The sequence below is a fragment of the Phalangium opilio genome, unplaced genomic scaffold (assembly GCF_054372755.1).
Source record: "Phalangium opilio isolate 3A_F unplaced genomic scaffold, DU_Popi_V2 ptg000042l_1, whole genome shotgun sequence".
NCBI classification, from domain to species: domain Eukaryota; kingdom Metazoa; phylum Arthropoda; class Arachnida; order Opiliones; family Phalangiidae; genus Phalangium; species Phalangium opilio.
In genome coordinates this window covers 7,126,662-7,146,700 of record NW_028324166.1, presented here as the reverse complement: position 1 = coordinate 7,146,700, position 20,039 = coordinate 7,126,662, and the positions used below count along the sequence as shown (strand labels likewise).

General features: G+C 36.1%; 2 protein-coding genes and 1 long non-coding RNA gene across 3 annotated transcripts; all 3 read left to right on the top strand.

Annotated features, from left to right (window-relative positions):
- Window positions 1-7,493: 7,493 nt before the first annotated feature.
- Window positions 7,494-8,717, top strand: LOC149678779 (uncharacterized). Its single transcript, XM_089835931.1, has 5 exons — window positions 7,494-7,666; window positions 7,746-7,907; window positions 7,972-8,143; window positions 8,351-8,571; window positions 8,661-8,717. The coding sequence occupies exons 2-5, from the start codon at window positions 7,749-7,751 to the stop codon at window positions 8,715-8,717; spliced, it is 609 nt and encodes a 202-aa protein (XP_089692057.1). The 5' UTR covers window positions 7,494-7,666; window positions 7,746-7,748.
- Window positions 8,718-9,174: 457 nt separating this feature from the next.
- LOC149678778 (uncharacterized) lies at window positions 9,175-10,522 on the top strand. The gene is made up of 3 exons (XM_089837203.1): window positions 9,175-9,468; window positions 9,529-9,752; window positions 10,111-10,522. Exons 1-2 carry the CDS (start codon window positions 9,182-9,184, stop codon window positions 9,746-9,748), a joined length of 507 nt encoding a protein of 168 aa, XP_089693329.1. The 5' UTR covers window positions 9,175-9,181; the 3' UTR covers window positions 9,749-9,752; window positions 10,111-10,522.
- A 5,887-nt stretch (window positions 10,523-16,409) lies between these two features.
- On the top strand, window positions 16,410-18,945 carry LOC149678777 (uncharacterized). The gene is made up of 4 exons (XR_016366150.1): window positions 16,410-16,719; window positions 16,817-16,948; window positions 17,908-18,165; window positions 18,247-18,945. It is a non-coding gene; the product is annotated as an uncharacterized LOC149678777 (long non-coding RNA).
- The last annotated feature ends 1,094 nt before the right edge of the window (window positions 18,946-20,039 follow it).

Genomic DNA, 20,039 nt, shown 5'->3' with positions numbered 1-20,039 from the left:
TATGTCCAACCCTGACCCATCTTGTAGCAGACGACAAAACCGATATAAAAGATTATTGCGTAGTATAAGCTGATGCAGGGTTGTGTTTACTGTAACGCGTAGTTTATGAGTATTAATTAAATCCAAGTGTTATGTTATTAAGACCGACTCGTTTCTAACATAAGCATAAAACATTACACTTGATATATCAGTATGTTTCCGGCATTTTCAGAAAGGAGTTGACTGGTTTAATAAAGTTTAATCAATTATTATTAAAATGAGTGGTTCTTTAGTTTGACATCACCTAGTAACAAACAACAACACTTAATCGCTTACGTTCGGCGCAAAAGAGCGACGTGTTCTCCCAGACATTTTCCAGGATTTCTAGGGCCAGTTTCTTGACAACTCTCTTGGTGGGCAACGATTTGTATTTGTTTGTTACGATGGAGTGAACGACGAGCAAAAGTGACAGAAGGGCCACGGTTCACACGATTAAAACCACCACCTAATTGAACCGAGAATAAAAATCAATGAACTTGACAGAGTGGATTGTGTTTTGAGCAAAATTTACTGAAGTGTCCATATTCAAAAAGGACACGGAAAAGGACGTGACTTTCTTCGGGGCACCCGAAAGGATAATCGTCCTGAGCGTTCCGATGGGAGGAGACGGAGTGAAATATTCCAGTCGTTTATCGAAAAATGAGCGTGGCATGTCTGCCGTAAAGATATGAAATTTCTAAAACCACCGAATGGATAAAACTCCGTAATTCAGTAATTAATAAAAGCGTTTCAATTAGAGGTGTGCGGTTACCCTTTCAAAATTAAATATTTAGGGATCGGCGAGAATCAAAAACTCCACTAAAAATGGAAATAAGGTTGAAACTCATTTTATATCCTAAATGAACACTACCGAAACACAATCCTACGTTAATTATAATTAACGTGAAATTAAACCAAAAATATAAATTGTTTTGGATAAAAACTGAAAAAACTTCTAAATAAGCTATTTAATTATGATAATTCGATCTGATATTCGATAAGCCCATTTTCACTATTCGATACGAATATCGAATACCGAACTGACTATTTGGTTAAAGTTCGACTACCATAAATTTAGGTCCTAGGCACCTTATTTTAAAAAATATCACCCCAATTTTATGTGTCTCCTATCAAAAACTAACAGCAAGTGCCTACAAAAATTTTAAGAAATACTTGGCCACCAATGAGGGTTAACTATTCGCGAATAGGGACTTTACTATTGGCGAATATCAGGGTTTATTATTCGCGTTTAATCGGGTAGTAAAACAATTACCAAGTTCTAACTATTCGGTAATCGATATGGAATAAACTATTTGATTCGGTAAGGAAAATGTTTTGGTATTCGGTAACCGGTTTGATACCCAAAAAGTGGTATTCACACACCCCTAATTTCAATAATAGTTGTAAAATTACTTTGAAAACAGCAGGTTTAGTATATATTTCATTAAATTCAATAAATTTAACTTCTTTCAACATGACCCTGCAAGTAATTGATGAAATTCTATTACAATATGATATTAACATAATTTTATAAGTCTTCATATAAGTTAGCTGATATTCGTTTCTGAGATTGGTTAAAGCAAAGCGCGGCATCAGTTGATACTCTACATGGTGACATTCCTTAGGAACTCCAGTTTAGGCTTGCCGAAAGCAGGAGGCATTGGTGGGCGAGATTTATAAGTGGACTTATAAATCCCGCCCACTAGCCTTCGCCAAGCTAAACCCGGAGTTAAGGAGGAAAGTCAACTTGTAGGGGATCCACTGGACCCGCGCTTTCCTTTAAGATTACAATTAAAGTATTGTTGATATCTTTTTCTATTACTCAACGGTTTCGCCCGTCGGTTCGATTTATTTCGAATATTCACTTTTCTTAGACCATTTTGTTAAACGAGCTAGCAAGTATTAGCGCATTAAGGCGATTCTTTCTCGCTGGCCCCAATTAATAGTTCCAAATATGAAATTTACTTTGTGTTGAGGGATCGTCCCAAATATTCCGCCATGATTTTCTGTTGTGTCTCTTTGCCCATTATCTACCACGATTGTGAACAAGAAATGAAAGTGCAAATGTCATTGAGAAAAACGTCTTTAATTCCGAGACAATAATTATGTGTCGCGTAGGAATGTTTATAAACTCACTTTTGTTGTTGCTTAGTTAATTTCAGTCCCATTGGCGTACCTATAATAATTTACGCGATTTTTAAAATCCAGGATAAATAAAATTTACTATTTGAAAATGCAAATTCTGTACCTGTATTTCAAATATCGATCATTTCCAAGAAATTCCATTTCATTCAGCGCCATTTTGGGGTCTACATCAAAAGCTGTAAAGATTTGCTGGTATTTTTTCGACTTTTCAAAAGTACGAGAGGAAAAAAAATATCTGGCTTAATAAAACATCAATAAATAACTTTAGTAATTTTTAAGCACGTCTTTCAATTTCGTTTCCGAGTTCAACCTATAAACAACCAATGTTCATTAAGAGGCTAGAAATGTTACATTAAATATGTTGAGAATGGACAAATCAGGAAATGTATCTTTTCACCGTCCCCCTTTAGGTATCCTACTCGAATCTTGAAAAGCACAACCTCGAAATAGTACTAGTCCATTTGAATCTCACGGCGTGGTTTTCCTAGTGAAAAATATGATCACGTGATCGGCTGACATTTACTGAGAGAAGATTTTGATTTGGCATAGCTAAGTCGATGACGTCCGTGAGCGCGCGGGCTGTGGTTTTGATTATCGTCTGATTCATAGTTCAGGTCACTAGAGGGCATAAGTGCCTAATGCCGTATTCTTTGAGTTGTTACCTTTCCGAGTGGCGAAGACGTCACGAACAGGTATTAAACTGGACGTGTCTGTGTACGTGTGCCTGTCACCGCGTTCGAGGTTGGCAAATCGGAGCAAACCTTTTCGCAGAAAACAATATTGGTCTCTACTCCATTATCATCATTAGGTTATGATGTTCGCGGCGATCGGCTAGGGTTACGAGAAACGTCTAGCCTCCTAATGGCAGGGCTTGCACCAAAAGTTCACGCAATTGCGGTTTTCTTAACATTTATTGTGAATCAATCGCCTTATATACTCTAAACTTCCAAAAATTCTTAAAAAGGCATACGCGTGAATTCAAGCGTCAACAATAGCTATGTTTAAAATTATTTTAGAAATGAAGTTTCTCAGAAGGATTTAACTATAATTAAGCTAAATTAATGACGATTAAAATAATTAATATCAATTATATTTATTTAATTATTTAAGAAAAATCTCTTAATTGCGTATCGACTCGGAGAGGTTATTTTGGTTTCCCAACTTGTTTCTATTATAGATATTTTTTAATTTTGAGGTATTGAAGCTTTTTTTTCTCGAGATTCTTGGTATTCGACAGGCAATTTTGGCTATTCGAGCTGAATTTTCTCGAGATTTTGTCTTTTCGAGATTGTGTGTTACTAGATTTTGTTATATTGATCTTGTGTATGTCGCGATAGTGGTTTTTCGAGAGCGTCTTTATCGATATTGAATCCATGACTCACTCATCCTTTTATGTTAGCTCGCGGAGTTATTTTTCTGTTAAGCTACTTTACTCTAGTTTTTGTTGCGCAATTCACGCTATTCACTTTATAATTGTCGATTAATGAACGTAAATATTCAGAAAGTTACAAGGTTTATTCGATAAAGTAAAGCCAACATTTCGTTTCTTAAACTTACGAGCGATAATGATGGAACAGAATTGCACTTGCTTACCGAATGTTCGTGTCAGTGGTTTTTATAATGCAGAATTTGGTAGATGCGTCCCCATGATCACGTTCATTCTCTGGCTTACTAAATTATTGCGAAGGTTCAAATCGTAATGGTGGGTAACATCGAGAAAAGTCGGGTGACTCCCATAATCCCCCTGGACATAATCCCCCCAAAAATTTCCCCCCGTCCAAATGGGCATAAGACAAAATCCCCCCATTTGCAGACAAAATCCCCCCAAACTGGAGACAAAATCCCTCCCAAATTGGAGACAAAATCCCCCGCGTACGAAACGAAATCCCCACCTTGGAGACGAACCCTTCAGGGGTCATTCCTATTTTAGAGGTCGTTTTCCACAGTGGAAATTTTTTTAGTAGGATAGTAGTAAAAATAGTAGTATTCCCCCTACGAGGAAAAGCGGAACCAATGATGGAGAAAAGTGTATGAATTGCCGACTAACCATAAATTTTCGCCTTTTCCAAAATATTGCTGACTAACCATAAATTTCCGCCTTTTCCAAAATATCGCTGACTAACCATAAATTTCCGCCTTTTCCAAAATATCGCTGACTAACTATAAATTTCCGCCTTTTTCAAAATATCGCTGACTAACCATAAATTTCCGTCCTTTCCAAAATATCGCTGACTAATTATAAATTTCCGCCTTTTCCAAAATATCGCTGACTAACCATAAATTTCCCCCTTTTCCAAAGTATTGCTGACTAACCATAAATTGCCGCCTTTTCCAGAATATCGCTGACTAACCATAAATTGCCGCCTTTTCCAAAATATTTTTGACTAACCACAAATTTCCGCCTTTTCCAAAATATCGCTGACCAACCATAAATTTCCCCCTTTTCCAAAATATTGCTGACTAACCATAAATTTCCGCCTTTTCCAAAATATCGCTGACTAACCATAAATTTCCGCCTTTTCCAAAATATTGCTGACTAACCATAAAATGCCGCCTTTTCCAAAATATTGGAATTTTGGAAATAAGTTAAAACAAAATCAGTAGTTTACTTCTTTTGGTTTAGGAACATTGTTTGCAATACCTTTTACTCTTGTGAATTATACTTTTGCATTATTAAAGATAATCTTTGGATTTGGGCTTCCGTTTACCTTTACTTCTAAATGCCTATTATCTGGGGGATTTTCAATAAAATGATCCTTTCGGTAGGATTTTGTTGAACAGTTTTCCTTTTGGGGGATTTTGTCCTGGACGTTTTCTCTGGGGGGATTTTGTACAAACACGTCTAAAATCGGGGGGAAAAAGTCTTGGCAAATCCAAAATAGGGGGATTTTGTCCGGGGGGATTATGTCCAGGGGGATTATGTACGAGACCCAGAAAAGTCGTACCTTAAATGGAGTTATTGGAAATCCATGATTACTTTTTTTGTGTCGCCTGAACAATCGGATTTTGAAATAAAACATAAATCATGATTAGAATGTTGGACGTACAAGGTTTAAAATATAATATTTTGAAAAGGTAATATTTACCATTCAACGACTGGATTAACAAAACACAATTCAACCATGAAGAAGGAACGATTGGTAGATTTATCATAATATTTACTTCATAATAAGCCTACAGACGAAAAAATATAGGTCAGGTTTTTTTGAACGTTTCCAAGCAATTATTACAATCAAATCTTTGAACTTTTAGAGGAAAATACAATATCTTTAACTTACTTGACTCGCTTGAAAAGTTTTTAATTGTAATTTAGCTTGTAATACATCTATCTTTATGGTTTCATTTTTAAAACCAAAGATAATATTTTAGATTTGAAAAAACAATTATGGGCAACGAAATTCAATTTCGATTTGCATTTTATTCTCAAGATTTGCAAACGGAAACTGCAACTGTATTTTTGTCGTACGAGTCAAAACTGTCATAAAGATGACGACAAACTATTCTATCAGCAATTTTTTTGTAGAAATAAAAACCATAAATCCATATATTTCCCAAGTTTAATGAATTTTAATTACATTTCCACGCGAGTGTGAAAATTTCATGTCATAAACGCATAAATACCCTCTCACTGACTGTAAAGTGTTGCTGACAGATTTTTTATTATTCTTAAGTAAAAAAAGATTGTTAATAGTTCTTTGGGAAAATAAATTAACAGAATTATAAAAGAAATTTGAGCTCTCCATTGAAAATATTTTTTGAATCTGATATTTCTTGCAATCAGTAAAGTGCAATAATTGCATACGTTTGTAGGTAGTTCTAGTCATGACTCTGAGAGGTAATACTTTGGTGTTTCCAACTTGTTAAGCCTAATACTTCAGCTTGCGTGATAACTTGGCACAAATATAAAAATACGCAAACACATTAAAAAATATAAGAAATCAATAATATACGTTCCCTTCTAAAAACGGAATTTATCATTTACAACACATTTTTAAGAAACATGACACTCACATTTGGATTTCCATTTACATGCATGGGTAAATAATCGAAATGCGTCAAATACGTTGTACACAAAAGTTCCTTCGAAATCAAAGCACTTTTTCTTCCAGACTGTACACAAAAAATCATTTAAAGTTAACACGAAAGCTAAAATTTCAAATGAAATGTATAGTGTAAGATAATTGTTTTACGTCAAGAAAAATATCTTTCATCTGGACTTCAGTACGATCGTTAAACTAAGTGAACTAAAAATATTTTCCTGATGGATTTCCTGTGAAACGAAAATCATATCCCTTAAAAGAAATCGTCATAAAATCTTTCTTTGACACCGGACAAACTATGGATTGCGGGAATATGTTTGGTGTGAATTTCACCAAAGTCTATAACAGCGAAGATCTCTTCTTCAAATACAAGTAATGAAAGTTACTCATATCATTTATCAAATTATTTAGATAGTGTAGTTTATTTCTGAAGTTTTATAAAATCAATAATTATTTATCTTTCAGGTCAACGAAGCTGGTGACTATTCCAATTGTAGTATGCCAGGTAATATAAAATAATTGAAAGTCAGCAATCAGGATATAAAGCTTGTAAAATTATTTGTTAGGAACTTGAATACCAAGAGTCATTGGTACAATTGTTCAAATTAATGGACGAGTTTTATCTCAAACTGTTTAACATTAAGTAAGAGCAAAAGTGCATGAGAGGAAAAGTATGAAAATGGCCAAAAGTCGCGAGTCATCAGAGTTTCGCCGTAGTTGACCGTTTTATTGGCGTAGCTATACTGGGCCTGTTCACTCCCTTAAAATAAATCTTGTGTTAATTCGCGGTTATGCGGTTACCTTCGTCTACTATTGTGTATGCTAGAACTTCCTCGATTTGTGTTTGTAGTCAGGACAGAGTACCTGGTAATGTTTTAAAAGGTATTTGAAGGTACAATATGGATTTAAGTAAGGTTATCAAAGCAATAGTAGAGCACGTAAAACTAGATACGTTTAAATCAAATCTCGGTAATTTAACTCAATTAAACCTACATGAAGCATGTTCGAAAAAATCTGTGGACGTTGTTGGAAGTGAAAACTCAGCCCTGAGAAACATTATTTTAAAGCTATGTGACGTTACAATCGCCTCCATTTTGTTTTGTAATCGCGTCAACCCTGAAGGTTAAACCAAGGAGCCTAAATGTCTGAACTACTTTCAGTCGCCAGTTTGCAAGTCCATCAGTCACTAGTAAACTAAATAGTTATTGGCGAGACTTAGATGTCGGCGTTTTTAAACACAGGCTCTATGGCCATTTTCATACTTTCCCTCTCATCCACATTTGGTAAGAGGTTCTAATTGACTATTAAAGTTAGGAACATAGTTCTGAATACACTTTTAATGTTACGAGCTTCTGATAATACATATAAAATATCTGTTTAATTATCGAATACTCAGATTAGAGCACGTAGCTATTCCTTATAGTGAACTGACTGCAAAAGGGACCTCGGTCGCACGAATTGAGGTACAAATTTGAAGAAAATAAAACACCCAATTGACCCTGTTCGAGCACGAGTAAGAGACATTTTATTGTTTCTCTAAAGAATATGTCAGGCATTATATTTCCCGTGGAGCTTTCGGACATTGCGAAAGACAATTTTTGGTGCTACTCACCAGTATTCTTGACTTCAGAGCTGTTGTTAATTACTGGGCCACCTGCTGAAGTTGAAAATTATTCCATGTCTTTCTTGACCCTTGATAGTGAGGTAAGAATCGAAAGAGAGGCGAATACTCCCTATAGACTTCGCGAAAGATAATTGTCTTTTTCAGGTGTTATATCTGCTTCTTTTGTGTATCTCCGTTCTACCGCTCTTGGCAAAGATTTCCGAGTTTGTTACGAACACGGGTCAGCTAAGACGTCAAAAGAAAACGTCTATTCGTCAAAAAGTTGGAAATTATTTCAATTTCTCATGGGATTTCGTTTGCGTCTTTTTCTTCGAGCGTAAGTACTAACCTTTGGTGACGGATGGGTTGTGGGGGTGCTAGTGTAACAGTCACCATCGGCGGACACGGGGAGGTCGCCATCTATAGGCTTCCGACTTTTGTCGTATTTCCTCAAACTTTGAGCCCATTTCGATTTCTAACCTTTCTTCTTACCCCATATGGATCTTGCCTAAATTTAAAAGACGAACTTCAAATTATGTTTTAGCCTTTCTTCGGGTTCCGAAATGCATTTCATGGAGGATCATCATCGGTTCGTGGTTGAATGCCATTTTAATTATATCAATATTCATGGGATCCGCCTTGAAAACGGAACTGTACTCAACCGGACACGTCTTGATCGACAGTCTAGAAAGTTTCAGCAAATACACCAATGGAAAAATTAGATTTAGCCTTACGGATAACTCCGCCACCTATTTCGAAGAATGGGTAAGCTAAGTTTCAACCTCTCCGAGTGACGATGACGTCACGGAGAGGTATTACACTGGACGTACCTGTGTCTGTCACCTCGTTCGCAGTTGGCAACTCGAAGCAAACGTGTTAGGATTATTGAGCAGTACGCGGCGACCGGCTAGGGTTACGAGGACCGTCTAGTCTCCCAATGGCAGGGCTTCGACCAAAGGTTCACACAATTGCGGGTTTTCTTACCATTTATTGTGAATCAATCGCCTTAAATTTGAAAAAGTTGTTAAAGAGGCAGAATTCAAACGTCAACAATATCTATGTTTAAAATTATTTTTGTAATGAAGTTTGTTAAAACGATTTAACTATGCATTGTAAAGGGGCCCACCTGTAAATAAGTCGCGAGTTGACTTAGTGTGGACATCCCTTCCTAGACCAAGCTTAGCAAAAAAAAAAAAAAAAATAAGGTAAATTAATGACAATTAAAATAATTAACATCAATTATACTTATTTAACTATTTAAGAAAACCTCTTAATTGCGTCTCGACTCGGAGAGGTTTATTTTGGTTTCCCAACTTGTTCTTGGTTATAATAGCCATATGTGATAATCGCGGTGTTACTATAGGAAAAGTCTATAATGGTAACTCAACCGGAATTGTCCCTCGCTTCGAGAGTTGAATATGTGAGTCTGGAAGGCTTCTTAGACGTTGAAAATTATCGGGACGTATTTTTGGGAAAATCTGCAATCTTTATACCACAGTTTTACCTAGACAATATTATGTCAATTCTTCTGGAAGGCGACCCTGAGTTGAGAAATTTAGTCTTTTACTTCAACACAAAGCGAATCAAAACTCTACTTTTTGTCTTTCCTGGCAGTAAAGAGTTGAAACGCTGCCCAGAGTTTATGGAGCAAATGAGTCTTGGGTAAGGATTTATTGATCCCTTATCTACTTGATGAGCATTTTGTTAATTTCATTGTTTTAGAACATACATGGCCACCGAGACAAAATTCACGGATTACCTGTTTTTCAAAAACGACTTCTACATTTCGAGAGTTGTTTGGAAAAAGCCAATGAAAAGCCTTTCAGCCTTGACAATCAACGAAACATACGGGACATTCTTGCTATTTTTGTACGGTTTAGGAATTGCCACAGCCGTTTTCATTTCTGAAGTTTTAATCAAATGGATCTCTAGCTGCTACTAGAAACGTTTGTAATAATGGCTTTGTTATTACTGCCAACATAAGTTCGTAAGATATGTTCCATAAGTATTACACTATACCCATACTTCTTACCGCTAGAGACAGCTCTATCTAGTTCGAGAACGACGCAAAAATTGATTACACGTGGTTTTTGCAGTCCATCTTTCTATTTCGTCTGTACTGAGCCTTTGAGAGACGTGCCTCACCAGACGTCGCTTTACCAGAATTTATGACGTTTCACTTAAGTCGCTTCATGACCAACTCTCAGCAACCAGTAACAAACTTACGGAACATATCTTATGAACTTACGCTACTAATTTTCTTGCAGTATTTTTTAAAACTCGTTTATTTTCCCAACTTTAAAGGTCACACAAAACGAGTACTGAATACGTTGCATTATGCACAATCTGGATAAATATTCACCCCAATGTTTCTTCATTAGTGGTAGATTTTCCATTTTATAACGCTTTCATTATTTGTTATTGTAATTTTTTAATTATCAACAAAAAGCAATAGGGAGTGGGAAGATGCTATTCCTCTCGACTCGAAGAGGTCAAATTTGGTTTCCCATCTTGTTACAAATTAAGGCGTAATCTCATATCTCTAGAAATGATGTTTTACATCAATTTCGAGCACAATTTAGCGCCTTTTGAAAAAATAAATTCAGATTGTTATTGAAAAATAAAGTGTTTTTAATTTTAAATATTTATTTGAGAACGATATTTAAAATTTTAAGACAAAATAGTTATTTTGCGAATTTCCGAAATTTATATTAAATGTGGTGAAAAGAAGTTCAAGCCTTTAAAGTAGTATTAGTCTAGTGGGTTTTCCAAATGAGTATAATAAGCTTTTTCATAGTTGAAATTTTAGGTTGAGACGTGTCGCTAACACTTTACAAGACTGGTTTTTGTGGTTCCCTCTGTTGGAGGCTAATGCTCTTAATAATTTAATAAAATATAATGATATACAGTATACATTTTTAATCGAACAGTAAAAATACTGGTGTTTTTTGAGAATTTTAAACATAAAATGTAACATTAAAATGAAAATTATTCATTTGAAATCAATAAAACTAATATTACACCTAGCGACTTTAAGGCGAACTTCGTTTTTGTCAAACTAAACATTTTAGAGCGTACTCTCTCATAGAGGAGGGTACACATGCAGATGAGTGTGACTGTAGTAAAGGACATTGATGAGACCTTGGGAACTGCAAGTGTTCCAGATCGATAACAAAATTTTTAGAGTGTTAGCTTTCAACCCGTTTATCATATATTTTGAAAACGTTAATTTTAACGATGAATTATTTGTCCTTCAGATGATATTGGAAGGATGATATAGAAGTTTTATTAACGTTATTCAGACACTTTGCAATCGTTTATATATTTTAAAGCAAATGAAAAGATTAAGATTAAAATTTGTTAAGAGAGAATGAAATGGCCAAACAATTATTTGTAATAATAATAACCTAAGCTTTGTCTATGAAGGGATGTCTACTCTAAGAGTACATGTGGCTTAAGTACAGGCGGGCCCCTTTAAAATGCGTAGAGCGTCTATGCCAGTCTGGGAAATAGCTTACTTCCTCTGGTCCAAAACCAGCTTATTAAATGCTTGGACTAGTTTTTAAATTCAAAAAGTGGGGGTTACTGGTCCTCGGGACCAGTTTATTAATTGCAAATCTATAAGAGAACAAAGACTGGGACCAGTACGGAGACCAGTAAATCACTTAGGACACTAGGGGGGTCACTGGTCCCACGGACTAATTTAAAAAATATCCTTATTTCCCAGACTGCTCTATGCCACAGCTAACCGACAGCGCCCTATACTAACTATTTACGTTAACCTCGGTCAGTTTTTGAATGAAAGGAGAAAGCGGATATCACCGCTCTCCTTTAACATGTGGGGAGAGAACGTGCAAACTCTACAAAGAAGTGTTTGTTTCATCCGGTGTCATAGTCCAGGATCGAATCTGGGACCGTCTGGGTTTCAATAAAAACAAGGGGCGTCAAGTAGACTTTCATTAAGACAGAAGTGAGATGAGACTAGAAGTGAAGGGCTCTAGCATTGATAGTAGATCCTGGCACTAGTGAACAAATTTGAGGATTTTATGCCGCTTCCCACGCGCTAAAACTAGAGAGAGAAAAATTGGTCGAGTTCCAAAAACATTTCCTACCCCCTTCCCCTCAACCTAAAGCCGCGGAACGCGGACGCGGCTCCTTGAATCTAGTTCGGCCGTCTACCGCCACGAGCGTCTCACGTTTTGGAGGGGAAATTCTGAAACCGCCACTAGAGGGCCAACCGTTCGTGTGTTATCAAGAATATTCACTTTCGCCGAGTGAAGAATTTGGTTAGCTCAGTACTTCTGGTCTCATCTCACTTCTGATTAAGATAAGATAATATTTCGAAAAACAGTTGTTCAAAGGGATAATAACATAAAATAATATTTTCTTCGAATATCCAAACTATGCAAATAAGACAGGGTAGCCACAGGTCACGGAAAACATGGAAAAGTCAGGGAATTTAAAAATGGATCAAAGAGTTTAAGTTGCTAAAATATCTGTGGTTCAACCATTAAGCTGGGTGATGTTTTAAACGCCGTTTAGCAGGATCACGTTTGACCAGACGCCGAAATCGCATCTAATATTCATAAAATGCGATTTAAACTAAATTTGTTACTTATATCACACCTTATATTTTGGACTATAAAAATTGGGCCTTAAAAGTCAGGGAAAATCGTAGAAAATAGTCAGGGGTAAACTGGAATTTCAATCTATAAATTTGGTGGCAACCCTGTAAGAGTGCAACATCTGTTCAGTGTTTGTATTTTGTGGGGCAATTAATTTTACAATTAATACTTCTTTGATTAGATTTTAGACATCCAATAATCTATCAGTTTAACGCTATCAAAATTGTGCTTTAACGCTAGTTTCATGTACACGTATTAATAAAAATAGAGCGAACGTACATCATTTTTTGTTTTTCATTTGGACCACATGTGTTAAAGCAGGTCTCAGTACTAAAGTCCTGTGTATTCCAAAAAGTAAATAGATTTTGGGCCTATGCTTTGAAAACGGTGGAGCTTAAGGACTACGCTCTACATTTTCCGTTATCGGCGATTGCATATCATTAGAAGTTTTTACCTCTCCGTGTGACGTAGTCCAGGAGAGGTTCTGTAACGGCCGTGTCTGTGTGTCTGTCTGTCTGTCTGTCTGTCTGTGTGTCTGTCTGTCTGTCCGTTGTTACACCCACGTGACCGCGTTCGCAGTTTGCGTATCGGAGCAAACGTGTTCGCCATTTCCGAACTGCTTTCACAGTCACGGAAATGGCTCCTCTACTTGAGTTCTCACACCACCAATCTTCTGGTCTTTGTCCATACCACACGGACACTAGTCTGTTCTTACTGGCTGCTAATCACCACCATCTTCTGGTCTTCGTCCATTCCACGTGGACACCAGTCTGTACATACTGGCTTCTAATCACCACCATCTTCTGTTCTTTGTCAATCCCACATAGACACCCGTCTGCACTTACACTGCCTTCTAACACCACCATCCACTGGTCTTCCGTCTATTCCACATAGACACCAATCTGTATCATTGGCTTCTACTCCATTATCATCGTTTGGTTTTAGGATATACGCGGCGATCAGCTAGGGTTACGAGAAACGTCTAGCCTCCCTAAGGTAGGATCGCTACCAAAGGTTTTCGCATTTGCGGTTTTTCCTTACTATTATAATGGAAACGAATCGTATATATACCCCAAAATTTGAAGAAAGCGGGACCCTTCACTTTAAACGTCAATATTAGCAAAGTTTGAGAAGATAATAAGTATAACTTTATTTTAAACGATTTAACTATTATTAATGATAATTATTGAAGATTAAAATAATTAAAAATAATTATATTTATTTAAATATTAAAGATAAACCTCTCGTGCAAAGAGAGAGATTATCATTGCCTCCTATATCTACCAAGGCCCGTGCATGCGATATATTTCCTTCATTGCCTCCTATATCTATCAAGGCCCGTGCATTGTGATATATTTCATTCATTGCATAAACATAAGCGAGATTGTTTTGGGAAAAAAATACTGCTTCCACTAATGCGTTTATACTCCTTGTTACTGTTGTATAGAGTAATCATGATAAAACCTTAAAAAATTACGAGAGGACAGACCTTTTTTATCCTCATTCAAAAATATTTTTTGGTGCTAAGACTGCTTTAAAAAATCCAAACGGTTAGGCATTGGTAAAAAAGACAAATGATATTTTTCAAATCTTATGAGATAACGCCCACCTAGTTGAAAATTGCCGTTTTTTATCCGCGAGAGCCATTCCTTATGAGAATTTCGATGCTAGTAGGTTGTCAATTAAACTACCGGTATATTATTGTTGTTGGAAATTGGATATTAAGTCAAATTAAGTGGTTGTAAAGAGCCAGCAGGTTTTTGCCACTTCTTTTTGTATTTGATTTTTATATGTAAAATGGAGGAAGATAATGTTGAGAGTAAGGATGAAATGCGGAAGCGCAAAGCGCGGGAAAGGATGAGGGCAAAAGGTCGACGTTTTCATTGGATACTTAAGGTTATATAATCTTCTCGACACGGAGAGGTAATATTTTGGTTTTCCCGACTTGTTACCTCTCCGTGTGACGTATGTCACGGAGAGGTTCTAATTTCGACGTGTCTGTCTGTCTGTCTGTCCGTTGTTACACCCACGTGACCGCGTTCGCAGTTTTTACCTCTCCGTGTGACGTATGTCACGGAGAGGTTCTAATTTCGACGTGTCTGTCTGTCTGTCTGTCTGTCCGTTGTTACACCCACGTGACCGCGTTCGCAGTTTTTACCTCTCCGTGTGACGTATGTCACGGAGAGGTTCTAATTTCGACGTGTCTGTCTGTCTGTCTGTCTGTCCGTTGTTACACCCACGTGACCGCGTTCGCAGTTTCCAAATCGGAGCAAACGTGTATTCAATTTCCAGACCGTATTTACAGTCCCGGAAATTGTATTCCACTTACAGGCTATTACTCCATTGCCTGTCTAACAACTCTGTTCATTTGTCCACCCCACATGGACACCAGTCTGAACTTACTGGCTTCTAAACACTATCATCTTCTAGTCTTTCGCCCATTCAACATGGACACCAGTCTGTACTTACTGGCTTCTAAACACCACCACCTTCTCGTCTATGTCCATTCCACATGGACACCAGTCTGTACACCTGGCTTCTAACACCACCATCTTCTGGTATTGGTTTTTGTCCATCCCACATGGACACCAGTCTGTACACCTGGCTTCTAACACCACCATCTTCTGGTCTTTGTTTTTGTCCATCCCACATGGACACCAGTCTGTACACCTGGCTTCTAACACCACCATCTTCTAGTCTTTGTTTTTGTCCATCCCACATGGACACCAGTCTGTACACCTGGCTTCTAACACCACCATCATCCTTAAGGTTAAGACATAGGCGGCGATCGGCTAGGGTTACGAGAAACGTCTAGCCTTCCAATGGAGGGGTCTTCCTCCAAGGTTCACGCAATTGCGATGTTCTTATCTACAGCTGCGATTCGAATCCTTTATATACTACCTATTTGGGTAAGGCGAAACAACAGTCATATCCTTCAATTCAAAGGTCAATATTAGTCAAGTCTCTCAAGGTTGTTTAATTATTCTTTTTTAAAACGATGTAACGCTCAATAAGGCGAACAACTAACGAAGAAAATATTAAATATTAATTATATTTATTTTAATATTTAAGATAATCTCTTTTCTCAATTCAAAATTAATACGGAAAGAGTTAAAAAGCAGTCCATTTTTTGTCTGTGTGTGTCTGTCCGTTGTCACACTAGTGCGCCGAGTTAGCAGTTCGCTTTGTTTTGATGTGTTAAGAAATCCTACAGAACCTTAATATTCACTTTTTCCATAATATAAAGTGAATATGTGGAAATCTTTTCCGTAATTACGATGCATTTAGTACTTTTGTAGCTTTAAAGCTCTGTTTCATTTTGATATTCCAACGATGTTTTTTAATATTATTATTTGAAATTTCTGTTTATATATTACTTAAGCTATAATACATCTGTATATAGAATAATCCTTGGTTTAGTTATTTCACGAAGAAATCTAAGGCCTGGATTCTGTCGGGTAAATCAAGTTTGATCCGCAATAGGCTTAGTGAACCAAAGAGTAAATAATTGAGACCTGAGGTGGAGTAAACTTTGGGTTTTGATTATCGTGTCTGTAATGAAGGGACGTTAACGGTTCAGAGTGAGCCGAAAGTTAAATACACGTTTAAATAATCATATTTAGATATTATAATAGAAAAAAGCATCATGGTAGCAATTAGATCAGTGAAAGGGCTAATCGTTATCAGGTTAGTGATATGCATCAGAGAATAAAATTTAACATAGAACTTATATATTCTTTGAAAGTAATGATTTGAAACCTAGGATTAGCGGATGATTATATATTTTGACAATGTAGAGAAAACTATTCATTGACTTAAGCCTCGTTAGACAAAACAAAGCGAAAAAATGTTGCTCTAGTATTTCTTTATTGAGTCGTATACTAGTCTTTTCCCCGACTCGGAGAGGTATTATTTTGGTTTTCCCAACTTGTTTATACAATCTTTCCATATTAAGGCCAAGAGTTTATTGATAAGATGTATTTTCTTCTCAGTATAAAAACGGTATTAACGCCTGAAGTTTGACATTTTGTTATTGCGCTGAAATGTAGACGAATGCGTTTTGAAATGCACTTGTGTTACGAACTAGCTTCAAGATCTTAATGTGGGGGATTATACTATCAATAAAATGGTTTATTGGAAGGAGTAGAAAAGATTAGCTAGTCGTTCGATTGACACTCAGCGACTTGTTTATTAAACTATAAAATTGCTTTAGTTAAATTATCTTAATGTTATACGATTTGAAATGGACTCATTGAGTTTGGATCACTTTTGTTAATCTCCAATTCTGGTAAGTTGGCGTTTATAATTTTTAAGATATGTTATAGTGAAATAAATTCGAATATTTAAATTTTATTGACTTATGAAGATTGCAATTATTTAAATAGGACACCAATTTAAGTTGGTAGACGAATAACCGGGATTTCACTCCGTCTTTCCAAAGCACAATCTTATTTTGGTTGCCACACGCAGTATTGTGGTTCTTTCGTCCATTGGAAGTGTTGCTGATCGTCAAAAATGTAAGTCTACTTAGTGAAGTTTTATCGTATAGATCCCTTTTACAACGTGTCATCCGTAATATTTTCTGATTGTATCGATAAGACCAAGACCTTGTTAGCTTCATTCAGTATAAGCGTTGTCTGAGGCGTTGTTTTCGCAATAATTATCAGATTGTTTTGTCGTGAAATCTCGACTTTCGAAAGCTTCTAAAGGGAGCATGAAGGATTCAAATAAATTAAATCTATTCGCTTTAGAATAATAAAATAAGCTCAAAACTATTACAAAAACCCCTAACTGTTTGGGTTATTAAATACTTGAAAAACCCTGCATTTTATTAGTCCGTATTTTCTTAATTTTCAAGCAAAATCACATCGGATTTCTTATTGGCCAGTTTCAACCAAGCAAATAATTGAACCGGAGCCTCCGATTGAACCCCAACAGTGTAATCGCATCGTGTTTTGGCATGGACCCTTTTTTGAACCTAGTATTTCCCCACTTTCGCTTTTGCTGAATCTTCATTGATGTTGTTACTAATAATTAGTATTACTATAATTTTATAAGATATGTTCCATAAGCATGACGCTACCTATAATTCGTAATGCGAAAGACTTACTGAGAGCTAGTATGAGAACGACGTGAGAATTGACTACACGCGGTTTTGCAGTCCATCTTCCTATTTTGTCTCTACTAAGCCTTTGACAACGCCTCATCAGGTGTCGCTTTACGAGAATCTATGACGTTTCACCGTGCACCTTCGTCACTTCAAGACAAGCTCTCAATAACCATTGACAACATGGAACATATCTTATGACCTTATGGTATCACTGTATAAAGGACAATTTGGTCTCTCTCACCCTCAAGACGATTACTGATACAATCACACCTTTAAGAAAAATCTCCGAAACTTTGTTTAATAACACGTGTTATGACATTTCAAGTAGCACAGACGTGATCCACAACTTTAGTAATTTCGTTTCAGCTTTTGATTCCTTAATGACCTCAACTGGAGTCTTAAAATTCAGAAAACGGATTTCAACGGTGATTTTGAAAATTGATGGCTACTTGACGGTCGTCCTTCAAACTCCGAACTTCGCAAACAAATGTTTTTAAACTTCTTCGCAACGATCAACGCTAGATTCAAATTCAAGATTATTCAAAATTTTTACTGCCATGTTTCTCACAACTCTAACCAAAACTTTTAACACTGAGATGCATCATCATGAAAAACTATTTCCAAGTTAGTTAATCTTTCCTGTTCATTTTATAATAATAAAATTGTAAAATTGAATAACCGATATACGCTTTTGGAAATGATTAGATGGGAACAACGAAGGTTTCTTCGTTCTAACTTCGAGGTCAGCGACACTTCCAATGGGAGAAACAGCCACAATAGTGCGTGTGGCATCCAAAATTAAGATTGTATTTTGGAAACACGGAGTGAAATCCGGGTTATCCGTATACCAAGTTAAATTGGTTTCCTATTAAAATCAATTAGAAATTCCATAATTCAAAAGAAACGCCGATAAGGCTTCACTATAATTAGCGTACTATATTTTTAAAGTCCTGAAAATCTTAAAAGTAATAAACACGTAACATACTCAAAAAGGAGATTCGCAAAAGTGATCCAAAATGAATGAATTCATTTCAAAATGAATAACATTAAGATAAATTAGCTTAATCAATTTGTTTAATAAGCTTGGTGCTGGGCGGTTTTTTGGAGGACTAGCTAATCCTTTCAACGTTTTCCAATAAACCGTTTTATTGATAGTATAATTCCATACATTAAGATCTCGAGGCTCGTTCGTATAATACAAGTGGATTTCAAAACGTAATCGTGTACATTTAAGCTAAATAACAAAATACCAAACTTTAGGCGTTAAATATGATTTATACTGTAAAATTGTATTAAAAATACATTTTATGAATGAACTCTTGTCCCTTATATTTGAAGGAAATATTTTAAAACATACTACCAAAGTATGTATAGATTTATAATAAAATGACTTTTGAATGAAAATCTTTTGTCATATTTTTTGGAATGCTCAATTTTCCCTAAGAAATCTTTGGCCAAATAAACATTTTCTTTACTTTATTCCCTTTAAACAAATACCCCCCTAAAGTTGTACCAATATTTAAAGGGGTCCGATGCTAAAGAAAAGCAAGGGTTAGCCCTAAAATAAAATAATCGAAATTATTGGGAAATGTTCAAAATATTGGACAAAGGGTCACCCTACACTTTTCTCCAGAAGTAGATACCGACAAACGGCGGATTGAGTATTTATTGCATCATTAAACGCAGTATAGTAGTTGAAATTAAACGCTAATATCCCTTTAAATATCTCTACATCTAAGGGCAAATCTTCCGAAATATTTGTTATGTTTTCATTGTATTTTTAAAATTCCATACATATATTCCGTCACGAGCCCGTTAGTAAATACTGCCCCTTGGTTCTTCAAGACTGATAGGAGAATAAGCCTTTCTTTTTATTTTAAGGGGGAAGTCTAGCGTTTTGAAGAAATAAAGGCAAATTTTACTTGAACTAAATACAAGATAACTAAATAAGATAGAACATTGCGGTTTGTTTTAAAAATAAATTTAATGTCTATTGTAGCGATTGATATAGTTTTTAGAAATTTTTAAGTATAATTACTATTCGTTAATTTTAATTTAAAATAGAGAACTCCCTGAACTGAAATCTCCAGTTCTAAACACTCGAATTGCAAAATTCCAATTGTCAGCGGTCCGTACCGAGGCTTTGTAGCGAATGATTTGCTTTGGTGACTTAAATAGATTTAAATTAAATGCGAAATTTGAAATCCGAAGCCACCTTTTCAGGTTTTATGAAGATGGCACCACTATGTATGAGTTGGCTTTTGATATAAACCTTATCTCAACCCAGTGCGAGTTCTAACTTCTAGGACTTCCTGTCAATCATTCGGCCACGCCCTTGTATAACCCCATGCTCCCCAAATTTTACCGTCATATTATCTTTCTCTACACTGTCCTTCTATTGAATGGGGGAAGATTTTTTTTTGAATAGGCTATTCTCGTGTATATAGAACTTTTACCTTGTGTATCCGTTCTCGAAGGTGGGCGAATTTTAAATACCA